The 13,052-nt window shown below is 50.1% G+C and overlaps 3 protein-coding genes across 4 annotated transcripts; all 3 read right to left on the reverse strand.

Annotated features, from left to right (window-relative positions):
• Positions 1 to 3,899: 3,899 nt before the first annotated feature.
• Positions 3,900 to 4,752, reverse strand: HBQ1 (hemoglobin subunit theta 1). 2 transcript variants are annotated; one of them, XM_036225317.1, is made up of 3 exons: positions 4,560 to 4,738; positions 4,224 to 4,428; positions 3,900 to 4,109 (listed from the first exon to the last, which is right to left on the reverse strand). In XM_036225317.1, exons 1-3 carry the CDS (start codon positions 4,652 to 4,654, stop codon positions 3,981 to 3,983), a joined length of 429 nt encoding a protein of 142 aa, XP_036081210.1. In that variant the 5' UTR covers positions 4,655 to 4,738; the 3' UTR covers positions 3,900 to 3,980. The 2 variants fall into 2 exon arrangements, with proteins under 2 accessions (XP_036081210.1, XP_036081209.1); XM_036225316.1 differs by having other exon boundaries at positions 3,900 to 4,428; positions 4,560 to 4,752.
• Positions 4,753 to 6,613: 1,861 nt separating this feature from the next.
• On the reverse strand, positions 6,614 to 7,555 carry LOC107506144 (hemoglobin subunit alpha). Its single transcript, XM_016136763.2, has 3 exons — positions 7,414 to 7,555; positions 6,977 to 7,181; positions 6,614 to 6,837 (listed from the first exon to the last, which is right to left on the reverse strand). The coding sequence occupies exons 1-3, from the start codon at positions 7,506 to 7,508 to the stop codon at positions 6,709 to 6,711; spliced, it is 429 nt and encodes a 142-aa protein (XP_015992249.1). The 5' UTR covers positions 7,509 to 7,555; the 3' UTR covers positions 6,614 to 6,708.
• Positions 7,556 to 10,846: 3,291 nt separating this feature from the next.
• LOC107506143 (hemoglobin subunit alpha) lies at positions 10,847 to 11,788 on the reverse strand. Its single transcript, XM_016136761.2, has 3 exons — positions 11,648 to 11,788; positions 11,211 to 11,415; positions 10,847 to 11,071 (listed from the first exon to the last, which is right to left on the reverse strand). Exons 1-3 carry the CDS (start codon positions 11,740 to 11,742, stop codon positions 10,943 to 10,945), a joined length of 429 nt encoding a protein of 142 aa, XP_015992247.1. The 5' UTR covers positions 11,743 to 11,788; the 3' UTR covers positions 10,847 to 10,942.
• Positions 11,789 to 13,052: the final 1,264 nt, after the last annotated feature.

The following is a 13,052-nucleotide window of genomic DNA, read 5'->3' on the forward strand; positions in this document are numbered from 1 at the left end:
GGACATGAAATTGAAGGAGGTGTAAGGGCTGGAGTCTGGATAATTGTTCTAATCTATTTTTAAGTTCACTAATTCTATGTTTAATCTCTTAAACTTATCCATTGAATTTCAATTTCTGATGACTGTATTTTTCATTTCTAAAAGTTCTTTTTCACGTGTGCTATGTCACTTTTTATGTTTTATGGCTCCCTGCAGGTATTTAAAATCTCGTCTCATTTTGTAAACATAGTAAGCACACTTGTTATTGAATCTGGTGTCTTCAGTGCCTGATACTTTTGTGGATCTTTTCTGATGACTCATATGTCTGGGCTTTCATACATAGTGCCTTATTTCCTTATTTCCATCTGCTCGGTGAGTTCGCTGCTTGTTGCCCTTTGTGGCCTATAATAAAGTGCCTTTATTGCAGGAGGGTTTGTTTGCCTTTCCCAGGTGCCTGGGCTCTCTGAGGGAAATCTAGGTTCATTTTAAATGAAATCCACAGCCTGAGATTTTTTGGGGGGATCACTCAGGTGATACGAACTGGGCTGCAAATCCAGAGTTTCAGCGTGTGATTTCAATTTATCAGGGAGATATTTTCCCTCTTCTGCTGAACACCAAGGTGGTTTTTTGTTTGTTTTCACTTCACATGCTTGGGGAGAGTAGGGAATTGTCCAGTGGGTGTAGACTTTTGGGGCCCCACCTTTATGGGAAGAGTAACCTATTAGGCACCTCACCTTATACTGGCCCTCTTGGCAAATGAGCCCACGAGGAAGAAAATCGCAACTTGAGTTTGTTAGTTTTGATAAATACCTCAAGACTCAAGTTGTTTCAGTGCTGTGATCACCTCTGTGAGTTCTCACCTTTATTTGGCTTTTGCCTAAAAATTTCTTACCATCCCATTTGCTCTTTGATGCTTTTAATGAGATTTAAACCATTTTATCTAGCATTTTAGTTATGTGTAAATAAAACTGTAGCCTCTCTTCCCAGGCTGGAAATGGCAGCTTGGAGCAGGCAAAGCCCTGGAGCAGTAACGGGGCCCAGAGATCTGAAGGAAGAGCTGGGTATCTAGAGGAAGAATCCCCTCCTACAAACAAACAAACACACACACACACACACACACACACACACACACACACACACACAGCAAGTAATTTCAATGTATAATGTATAAGACGGGCCAACAGTCTTCTACAGGTCTACAGAAAAGGGATTCTGTGGGTTAATCTTGACAATGCCACAGTAGAAAATGGGCAAAGGACACAATGGGTGACTCACACAAAGAAGTTAGAGATGGAGCCAACAATGTTTACCTTCATGAGTAATCAAATAAATAAATGGAAGCTGCCAACCATGGAGAGCAGTGGAGGGGACGTAGGTGTTCGCCCCCTGCTGGTGACACTGTAATGGAAGGCAATTTTGGCAATAACGAAAAGCCATAGCAATGGACATACTGTTTACCCCAAAGATTCCACTTCTATAAAATTCCTCAAGGAAATAATTATGGTTGGATGTTTGTGCATAGAATTTTAACTGCAAATATTCAGGGCAAGGTTTTCTACAAATTATTTGTGAAAACGAAGAACATACACACATAAATGAAAAATCCCTCATATATCCCCAACCACTTTCCTTTTCTGGGATTATATAAAGTATGGTGACAATTGCCTTCTCTGTCCTTTTAGTCTCATGCCTGTGGAAACTTGCTGCTAACATTTAGTGTGTATTTCAAGTTTTCTTGTGATTATATCAATATAAAAATGGATTTATGCTCCACACATTGACCTGCAGTGTGTTTTGTTATACAAATGTCTTGGCATTATTCATGTCTGTGCCCAAAGGCTGACCTCATTCTTTCTAATGGCTATACAGTGGCCCCTTGTGTCACTCTACTATAATTTATTTAAGTTACATTGAGGAATGTTGGGTGTGCACCATATTTTTTATTTTCTTTTTATTTTTCTTCTCTAATAATCAGTCCTGCAAAGAACATCACTGTACACAAAATGTCTTCATATATGTGTGCCATTTTCTGTTGGATAAATTCTCAGAAGCAGGACCGCAGGCTTAGGTAATTTGTACTTTTTAGATTTAAAGGATACAATCAGTGGTGTGCTAGAACCTGCTTAGATTAGCCCAAGTTAAAACTTTTAGGAATTCTGAGAACTGATTGTTAGACACAACCACTATTAAAAGTTATGTTAATTTACAAATAGATTTATCACCTTAAAAACAAAGGTGATAAATACTGAAAACTCATTATTTCCTAATTATGTTACTGTATTTTACTATTATCTATCTCCAAGTCTCTTGATAGAAATACAACACAATAGCAGATATTGTGCATCTCTTCCTAATTTGTTGTTCAGTAATAGCATATTGATAGCTTGAAATCAACCATGATGGCAATATTTACACAATGGAAACTGGCAAATGCTATAGATTCAGCCTCCTTCTTTTCCAGAGTGCCAGTTACTAAACATACGTTGGCCCACAACTGTATACAACTGAATTACCTTCCCAAAAGGTTACATACTACATTGCACTTCACCAGAAGTGTACTGCACTCCTTTTTATGACAGGTGTCTTGTTAATGAGCATTTTTATTTGCATGGCTTTGTGCATTGTTACAAATGTTTGTTGGCCATTGGTATACTGTTAAGTTTTCTGTTCATCTTTTGGCTTAGTTTTCTGTAGAGTTGACTGACTTTAAAAAGAAAGGTGGAGGGGGTGAGAAAAAAATTTGGATGTTTACCTTGTAATAACAACCCTTTGCTGATAATGGCAAATATTTGTCTCCCTGTTCTTTTAAGTTTGCTTGTGTTTTTCTCTCCCCGTAGCGTGTATTTATCTCATTAGAGTCCAGGACATCCACTTTTTCCAATGTCATTTTGAGGATACCATTTCTAAAAAAAAAATATCCCCAAATGTGCCTAGAAGGACCTGAAAGGCTGTATCTTAAATATTACCTTGTTACATGTCTGAGTGGGGCTGTTTCTGCCAGTTTGTGTGTTTATATCTGTTTGTGTGTGGTATGTCTATACATTTGTGCTCTTGGATCTGATTCCCATGTCCTCCATTTGTTCACACGTAGTTTCCCTATGTGTCAAGCAGGAATTAAAGGAATAGTGGATGGGCTGGACCCACTGGAATACTCAAGAGGTATATAGTAAGTGGAGAAGTTTTGCACATTTTAGTTTCTATGATGAGCACAATTTTATGAGGCAAAAAATTTAAAAGCAGTTCTGAGGTCTGTCTCCTTAGAAGTATGGATGTAGGCAAGGTTCTGGGCTGGCTCCCTGGTTTACCTTGCTACGTGACTGGGTGCTGGGGCAGCATCCACCTCATTCCACGAGGTCCAGAGTCTGGCAAACAAGACCCCAATGCCCTTCTAGAGGCTCTGTGTACGGCTGCACAGGTTGAGCTCCATGCAGGTTTCCGTCGCAGCCCCCTAGTTTTCTCAGAATCTGTATCCCGAATCCCGCCCTCGGTTCCAGGTGGGTGAGGGACCAGGTCCCGCGTACCTGGATCTGAGAGGAGTCCCCCAAAGCGAGCAACACTGGGGAAGGGCCAGACCTCGCCAGCTGAGACAAACCCATGACATCTCCCTACCTGTCACCCGCTCCCAAAGTGCTGACAGAAGCCGCGGATCTGTGCCTCCAAGTGGCCGCAGCTAATAACGGCATGGTGTGTGGGAGTTATAATATGGCATTTGGGACTCGGAGTTGAGGACAACCTGAATCTCCTCTCGGCGGCCCAGGGCGTCCAGCGGAACGCCCTGATCTAACTATGGCGGGATGTGCCTGTGGCTCTGGCCTCCCCAGATCCCTACCCTTCCTTTGGGGCGGAGGCACACCTCTCGCCCAAACCCATCAGGCCCCTGCTGCGCACCTTGTAGGGAACATACACACTCAAGCGGAGGCTTTCTTTCCGGGACTTTACTCAAACACTGTAAAATCGCGGGAAGGGGTGGCTAGGGGTTCTCACGACCATCCACCCCCAGTTTAGGGATAGCCGGAGGTGAAAGCCAAAATCACGTGTCTCAGAAACTTGTCCAGCGAGGCTTGCAGGGCGGGGCTGAAGTCTCCAGGGTAGTGCCTGGCGAGGGTCACCAGCAAGCAGTGGCCCAGGAGCTGTGGAGGGAGAGAGTCGTCCCCATCCGCGTCCATCTGTCCCTCCACACCCTTCCCTGGTGAGAACTCTTCCCTCCTCCGGCAAGCGGGTCCAGTTTCAGCCCGCGTGCTAACCTTGAAGTTGACGGGATCCACTTGCAGTTTGTGCGCGTGCAGGTCGCTCAGAGCTGACAGGACGTGGGGCAAGTCGTCCAGGTGGTCCACGGCCAGGGTCAGTGCGTCGGCGACCTTCTGGCCGTGGGCTTTGACCTGAGTAGAGCCGGGCCTCAGGTCCAGGTGGAGGAAGTAGGTCTTGGTGGAGGGGAAGGCCAGGAAGGTCCTGAGGGAGGAACAGAAAGTGAGATGCCGCACCCCTGGTGTGGGCGCTTGTCTTCCAAGAGGAGCGGGGTCTCATCGCCGCTACGCGCGGAAAGGCAGGTGAGCCCAGAGGGCGCTGGGGCCTGTCCGCACCTCTCCAGGGCTTCGGTCGTGTAGACGCCGACGTTATTACCCAGCTTCTTCCACAGCGCGCGCACTGCCGCGGTGTCTGCGGCGGACAGCACCATCGCAGAGCCCTGGGCCAGCTGCCGGCGCTCAGAGCACCGGGCTGCGCCTGCGCAGATCGGCTGGCGAGTCCCCGCGGCTTCCAGGGGGCGCCAATCTACAGATTCTGGTCCGGAGGAATCAGGGAGCGTCGAATCTCCTGCGTCTGCTCTGCCCTGGGACTTTACCAATCAATCGCCCTGGATCCCGAGGCTCCCATTTAATATATATTATTATTAGATAACACTGAATTTTTGCATGGATTTTTTGCGCTTTAGCTTATTCTACCTCCTTCACAAGTCTGTTATGACACTTCCCTGAGTCTATTTCCTCTTTTATTGTATAAAATGAATACAATTTCTTCTTCCCAAGGTGGTTGTGAGGATTAAATGGAAAAGAAATGTCAAGTGCCTCGCTCATAGCAGATGTTCTTTTCAGGACAATGAACATTTATTGAGAGCCTAGGATGTATCCTAATAATAATAGCTAATACCTATGTGGCACTGGTTCCCTACCAGGCACCATTCTACACATTTTCTTGTTGTGGCGATGGTGGTGGTAAAATTTATATAACATAAAATTTGCCATCTTATCCATTTTAAAGTGTACAATTGAGTGTCTTTAATTACTTTCGCAATGTTGTATAACTATTACCATTATCCAGTTCCAGAACTTCTTCATCGCCCCAACTCTGTACCCATTAGCAGTCACTCTATAATCCCTTTCCTTTGGCCCCTGGAAACTACCAATCCACTCCCTGTCTTTGTGGATTTGCTTATTCTGGACATTTCAAATAAATAGAAATGTGCAACATATGGTCTTTTGTGTCTGGCTTCTTTCATTTAGCACATTTTCAAGGTTTGTCCACCTCGTACCATTTATCAATACGCCATTTCTTTTTCTGGCTGTATAATACTCCATTGTTTGGATGGACCACATTTTCTTTGTCCATTCATCAGTTGCTGGATGTTTGGGTTGTTTCCACTTTTAGCCCAGGTCTTCATTTTTCCTAATAATAAGATAAGGAAGACCGCCTTGTACTGAGAGCTCAGACTATGCCACTAGCTATGCTCAAAAGCATCACAAACTGAGGCAGGGTACGTGCTATCTCATTTTCCAAGGACCACTCTTGGACACAGGGAAGAAAGGACACTGCTCTCAGAGGTTTGGGGCTGGACTGCAATCAGGACCAGACACATCAAGCCCTCACTCTAAAGTTGAAGGCACTAGGGGTGTGCTTTGTGGAGAGGAAGCACATCAGGGTGTAGGCTCCCTGGCCCTGACTCTCCTTTCAGCTGCAACATTCGGGGGAGTCAGTGGGCCTCTGAGTTGCCAGCCTCAGGGAGATGCAGTCGATGCCTGGTGAGGCCCCAAAACTGGGCCTCCAGACCTGCGATGGCCCCAGGATGTCAGTGACTGCAGAGTGAGCATCATAGGGGGTGGCACCAAGTGAAATAGGTGTCTCCAGGAAATTGCCTAGCATCTGTAATTGCATTGCTCAACTCCAATTTCATCTAGACTGTGTGTGTATTTGGGAGGCACTTGATGGAGAGGGGAGCATTCACTACAACTGTGGCGTGTGACCTACTGTCTTCACCACCACTCAACTCTGGCAGGAGCCCTAGGACTGCTCAGAGGTCTTAGGCTGGAGGTTGGACAACTCTCAGAGCAAGTGTGTTGTGTCATAAAATGTAAAGATGAAAAACGAATCCATTATTGGAGCAAACTTGTTTAAATAACAAAGGCCGAAGAATGATGTGGGGGGTTGGGGTGGGGAATGTATGCAGCAAAGCACTCAGAGGTGAGTAGGGGGTAGCCCAGTGAATCCCAGGCAGTGGCAACAGGACTGGCTTCACTCCCTCTTGTGCCCTTTTATCCCCTTCCCTCTCTTAGTCCACTGCGGAAGGTCCTTGGTCCCAGGAAAGGAAAACTAGCCCCCTCCCTGGCACATTCGAGGAACAAACAACCCAGGCCACACAGGCTGCAGCCCTCTAAGATTTTATTCAAAGATCAGGAAAGGTGGGCACGTGGAGCGCAAAGGGGTCCCAGCCCAGACAAGGGTCGCCGCAGCTCCAGCTTAACGGTATTTGGAGGTCAGCACGGTGCTCACGGAGGCCAAGAACTTGTCCAGAGAGGCGTGGACAGCAGGGGTGAAATCGGACGGGAGGTGATTGGCCAGAGTGACCAGCAGGCAGTGGCTCAGGAGCTGCGGAGAGAGGAGATATTAGGGCGCGGCCGCCGACACACTCCACTTTCTGGAACCCACAGGATTCTCTGCGGCGCTGAGAGGGACCCGCTGCGCCCTCCACCCAGATCTCTGTGGGCCAGGCCCGCGGCGTACTCACCTTGAAGTTGACGGGGTCCACACGCAGCTTGTAGGCGTGCAGGTCGCTCAGAGCGGACAGGGCGCCAGGCAGGTCATCCAGATGGCCCACGGCGTTGGTCAGAGCATCGCCCACCTTCTTGCCATGGCCCTTGACCTGGGCGGAGCCGTGGGACAGGTCGAAGTGGGGGAAGTAGGTCTTGGTGGTGGGGAAGCTCAGGAACATCCTGCGGGGAGAGGAGGGTGAGCAGCGGGGTGGGGGTGGTGTTCCAGGGCAGGGTCATGAGCCCCTGATTTGAATGAGGGCGCTAGCAGGCCTCTTGGGGGCAGGTCGGCGATCCGGCCTCTGAGATCTTGGGGATGTGGGCGCCAGCCGGGGCGGAGCCCACGGCGGGGTTGCCGGCAAGCCCCCGAGGCTGGTGTTGAGCCCTGAGGTCGGAGCAGGAGAAAGGGCCTCACCTCTCCAGAGCTTCTGCCCCATACTCGCCAGCATTGCCGCCGACCTTATCCCAGGCGGCCTTGATGTTGGTCTTGTCAGCAGAAGACAGCACCATGGTGGGTTCTTTCTGAGTCTGTGTAAGGATCAGAAGAGTGGTGCGCGGGGCGTGTGCGGAACTTTTATGCCTGAGGCTCAAGGGGCACGCCCATCCAGGCCTCGCTCATTGGCTGGCGCGGAGCTGGGGCACTGCAGGGGGCGCCTCTTGCCGGGTGCGTGTCTAGCTAGAGTGGTGGAGGAGTCACTCCCAGTTCGCGGAGGCACCTGGTGTCCCCTGGCCAGGATATTTCTCCCTCCCAACTGCAACTTCTCACCCGCTGCATCTACCTCCCCCAGAAGTGATATCCTCGCCCCCCAGTGGGTGGAGGCTGGTTTGTAGAGGTGGATCGATGCTGGCTTTTCCACCATGTAAGCTCAATGACACCCCTTAGGGTCCCTGAGCTTCCCTAGCCACAGGCTGAGCTCTCCTGAGGACGTTCCCTGCACCTGGGATTGGTACACGCTGGACATGTTTAACTTGGGCAGAATAGTCAATGAATGGGCGATTGAGTGCGGGAAGAAAGAAAGGGGTCGCTTAGACCAGAGAAGAGAGAAATGAATGTGCACAAGGATGTCCTTGCTCACATATTCTCAAGAATTCCTGCTTAGAATCCCTCTTGTACCACTTCAGCCTTGGTTCTTCCAGCTCCCTTTTATTCCTCAAATAATCATTGAGGATCATAGAGTGCCGGTCTTTTGGTAGACACGAATTTCAGGGAATATAATTCATATGGCTGAGGTGGAAGCCTTCCAGCTCAAGCTTCTCATAGGGTGGTGGTCCTGTAGCTCCATGTGGGGAGCTCAGCAAGATGGCCTCACCTATTCAGGATCTCTGTGTGATTGTGTGAATGGCTGTCTCTCTCTACCACTGATCAAGTAGTCCTGGTTCTCAATGATACCCCTCACCCATCTCCCAAATTGTGCCTGATACAAGAATCACTGTGTAAATAGTTGTTGAATTGATAAACATAGCCACTGATGAACAAGAGCTGAGATTTCAGCCTAGCTGGGACAAAGTCATCAAATCATCGCACAAGAACGTATAGTCTCAAACCTCATTAAAGGCTCTAAGGGAGCATAAAAGGAGTGGATGAGGCATTCGAGGATACCAAGGTTAGTGTGAGGATCATGGTGAGCTTTCCTGAGGAGGTGAGACTGGAGAATGAGTAAGTATTAGATAAAGTAGGGCGGGAGGGGGTGCCTCCTACTTGGCTTGTAGGGGAGCCAGGCGAAAGATGGCTTCTGTTGCTATAGAATGGTTGTAGGGAGATGTGGGGGTGAAGAGGTTGGTCAGACCCTGCAGGATGGGGGAAGGGATGAACTTCTGGTGGAGCTGTGAGGAGGGGCAGAAAATTCAGCTGGTGGAGACCCCTTACTGGTGGTAGATAAGTGAGTCCTTTGGTCTATTTGGTGGAGGAGGTGACTGATGAGGTTAAACATCAGAGCTAGGTGAGAAGAAAAGGGAGTGAGAAGTCATTGATATGTCCTTTCCTGGGAGCCTGGAAGAAGAATTTGCTTTGGGGGGTGGGTTGGATGGGCTTCCTTCCACCTACCCCTCTGTCCCCATCCCTCCCCTAGGACTTTTACTCAAGACTTGCCCAAGTCAAACCGACTTGGACTGAGAAGAAAGCAGCTCAGACGAGCCTCAGAAATGCTCTCTCAGGTTCTGCCTGCTGTGTCTGCTCTTCTTATTTTGTTAATCCTGGACCTTCCCCCAACTCATTCCACCTTCCTTTCCTACCTCCACTCTATTCCTGATTCTGTCCACAGGCTCAGAAGTTTCAATCCTGGCTCTGAAGAACAAAAAGGATAAGACCCTGGGGACTTAAAACAACCAAACACCCACTCCTCAGGCCTGGGACAACCCCTGCTTTCACATCTTGCTCCAATCCCCCTGCCCTGTGAGCCCTTTTAAGGCAAGACTTGGAGAACATACCTCAGCCAATGGCTTACATTCCTAATATGGGAAGAGTAGATGTATGACAAATGGCTTAAGAGAATATTGGCAAAGGAAATTAACAGAGATATGATAATGACCAATACATTGTATGAAAATGAGATAACAGAATGAACTGGCCAGAAAAGATGTAGAAGAGACATGGTTCAGTGAGAAGAATAGGTTTCAGACAAATATGTACGGTATGATGATGTTTTTCACAAGCATCATGATATTTTTGACAAGAAAAAGGTATAGTTGTTGATGTAGCTGTGTCCTTCAACACAGGATAGGAGGCAGGGGGCTTATTCCCAAACTATTAGCTTAGGCTTCTGTGCAGTGGGGAACAGGGCAGAGGAACATTCTCTCCTTACTTTGAACAACACAGAAGGGTGTGTGTGTGTGTGTGTGTGTGTGTGTGTGTGTGTGTGTGTGAGAAAGCATAAATAGATTTCTACATTTAAATAAAAATGCACTGGACTGTGGGTCAGAGGAAGAGTGCATGGTGGATTGGGGGAAGCAACTCACCAGCTGTTCAGAGATGCCTATGTCCAGAAAAACAGCGGTGAGGAAGAGGTTTGTCACCCTCCCCAAACTTTTTCCCAGCGCTGCATGTTGCTCTGGAGATTGGGGCTGGGCTAGAGTGCTGATAGTGTCCCTCAGGTGGCTGCAGACCTGAGTGGGGTGCTGGAGATTCCAATGTGGAGTCCAGGGCTTCAGCACCTGGGACAGGGGCCTTTCCCAACTATTGCTCCCAGCACCCAGGTAGAAACGCTGGGAGGCCCCAGGAGATTCTGGCTGCAAAACTGAGCAAGCAGAGGAGGAGGTGGTCAGCTGGGAGACACAGGGCTGGACATAGAGTGAGCTATTAATGTGTCTCATGGAATGGAGAACAAGGGAGCAAGGTACTCTGGTAAAGTGCTCCTCCCAGTGCACCCTGACTGCTGTAGACTGCTCATTCCCCTCTCTGCTTCCCAGACTGTGCTGCCTGAAGAGGGTTACTGTGGCCCAGGAAGAGTGTGTGGGACTGCAACCTCCTTCCAACCCACCTTCTCTCTGGTAGGAAGAAGATGAGAATCTCATAGAAATTGTCCAGAGCCTGCCTTTGCACAAGAAGTGGCTTGTTTTGTAGGTCTATTTGTTTTGCTTTATTTTGATAGTAAGTTTAACAGTGATCAGAGAGACTTCAAAGAGGGTGGCAATCTTGTAACTCCTCACCTCTTACCCCAGAGAGGGGCCCTTGGAAGTCTGACAGCTCCCGGTTCAGCACATTACTGAAAGCGCCAGCCTTAGATCCCCTCCCTCCTCCTCCCTTCTCTTCCTTCTCTTCACCCACTGAGGAGGGTCCTTGGTCCTAGGCAAAGAGAACCGCACTCTTCCCTGGCACGTTTGAGGACACAGACAACCCAGGCCACACAGGCTGCAGCCCACTAAGACTTTATTCAAAGATCAGGAAAGGTGGGTACGCGGAGCGCAAAGGGGTCCCCAGCCCTGGCAAGGGTCGCCGCAGCTCCAGCTTAACGGTATTTGGAGGTCAGCACGGTGCTCACGGAGGCCAAGAACTTGTCCAGAGAGGCATGGACAGCAGGGGTGAAATCGGACGGGAGGTGATTGGCCAGAGTGACCAGCAGGCAGTGGCTCAGGAGCTGCGGAGAGAGGAGATATTAGGGCGCCGCTGCCGACACACTCCGCTTTCTGGAACCCACAGGATTCTCCGCGGCGCTGAGAGGGACCCGCTGCGCCCTCCACCCAGATCTCTGTGGGCCAGGCCCGCGGCGTACTCACCTTGAAGTTGACGGGGTCCACACGCAGCTTGTAGGCGTGCAGGTCGCTCAGAGCGGACAGGGCGCCAGGCAGGTCATCCAGGTGGCCCACGGCATTGGTCAGAGCATCGCCCACCTTCTTGCCATGGCCCTTGACCTGGGCGGAGCCGTGGGACAGGTCGAAGTGGGGGAAGTAGGTCTTGGTGGTGGGGAAGCTCAGGAACATCCTGCGGGGAGAGGAGGGTGAGCAGCGGGGTGGGGGCGGTGTTCCTGGGCAGGGTCATGAGCCCCTGATTTGAATGAGGGCGCTAGCAGGCCTCTTGGGGGCAGGTCGGCGATCCGGCCTCTGAGATCTTGGGGATGTGGGCGCCAGCCGGGGCGGAGCCCACGGCGGGGTTGCCGGCAAGCCCCCGAGGCTGGTGTTGAGCCCTGAGGTCGGAGCAGGAGAAAGGGCCTCACCTCTCCAGAGCTTCTGCCCCATACTCGCCAGCATTGCCGCCGACCTTATCCCAGGCGGCCTTGATGTTGGTCTTGTCAGCAGAAGACAGCACCATGGTGGGTTCTTTCTGAGTCTGTGTAAGGATCAGAAGAGTGGTGCGGGGGGCGTGTGCGGAACTTTTATGCCTGAGGCTCAAGGGGCACGCCCATCCAGGCCTCGCTCTTTGGCTGGCGCGGTTCCAGAAGGTGCAGGGAAGGGTTTGCGACCTGAAGAGTTGGGGCGGGCTTGTCTCTCAAGGCCTCCCTCACTCTATGGAGCCCGCGCAGGCTGAGATCCAGCTCTTAGGGTACCCTCTATTGCAGCTCCTGCGGTTCCCGGGTGCCCACACAGGTTTTTGAGCCACCCAAATCCACGCATACCCTCTTGTGGCTGGGCCAAGGGAAGCTTTGAGGTGTCTATTTGCTGGTCAGGGAGCAGAGCACAATTTTTCCCGAAATGAAACACGCTGCTTTCGCACAAGACTTTGCCCATGACAGAAAGCTGTCAATTGTCCATGTAAACTGCGTGTGAAGGATAACATGGGGTAAATCCTCCAGCCTGTGATGGGCAGGCCTCCCTGTAGCTCATAGGGAGCTCGCTAAGCCAAGGTCAGGGCTAGTCTTCAGCATTCCCCTCAGACTTAGGTGCCCTCTGCCCTTCCGGGTTTCGTACTCTCCCTGCAAAGATTTGGAACTCTCAGCCCAAGAGCTTTCCTCATTCTGAATCTGGAGAGCACCAGGGGCTGCTCCCAGCCTCCCATTTTGTTGTCTGCAAAGATTTTGAGTGGAGCGCTAAGGTTCTTGCCCCACGTAGCAGAGGGAGAGACTCAGGGGCATGGGGAGAGACTGAGGGATGGTGTGGGAAGAAGGCCTTTGCCAGAAAACCCACAGAGACTGAGACAGGGAGACTGAGGCTGGGGTGTGGAGTGGAAGTTGGGTGGACATGGCCCTACCAGACATCAACCCTTTATTATGATCTCAAATCATTTCAAAGCCCAGCGAGGTTGTGTGTGTGTGTGTGTGTGTGTGTGCGCGCGCACACGCGCGCGTGTGTTTTCCCCCCATGCATGTGTTAGGCTCAGATCATGCAGCTTCGTGATGTGAACAGAGTTGGAAACCTGTTCAGTCTACTAGACTGTGGCCATTTAGGAGTTCCTCTGTACCCCCATCTCCCATCCCAGGAGATTCAGTGGAAGGGGCTAACTTGGCCCAGGGGAAGGTTTGCTGTTGACTGAATGTGGTGGTGGTGGTGGGGATTGTGAGAGGAAGGAACAGAGATGAGGGTCCAAGGAGCCCTGGACCCGGAATTCTTATTCACCTTCAGACTAGGAAGTTGGCCCCCGAGCCTGGGTGCCTACAGCTTTCTGCAAAGGATGTTGAGATTCAC

Source organism: Rousettus aegyptiacus, unplaced genomic scaffold, assembly GCF_014176215.1.
Source record: "Rousettus aegyptiacus isolate mRouAeg1 unplaced genomic scaffold, mRouAeg1.p scaffold_m13_p_8, whole genome shotgun sequence".
NCBI classification, from domain to species: Eukaryota; Metazoa; Chordata; class Mammalia; order Chiroptera; family Pteropodidae; genus Rousettus; species Rousettus aegyptiacus.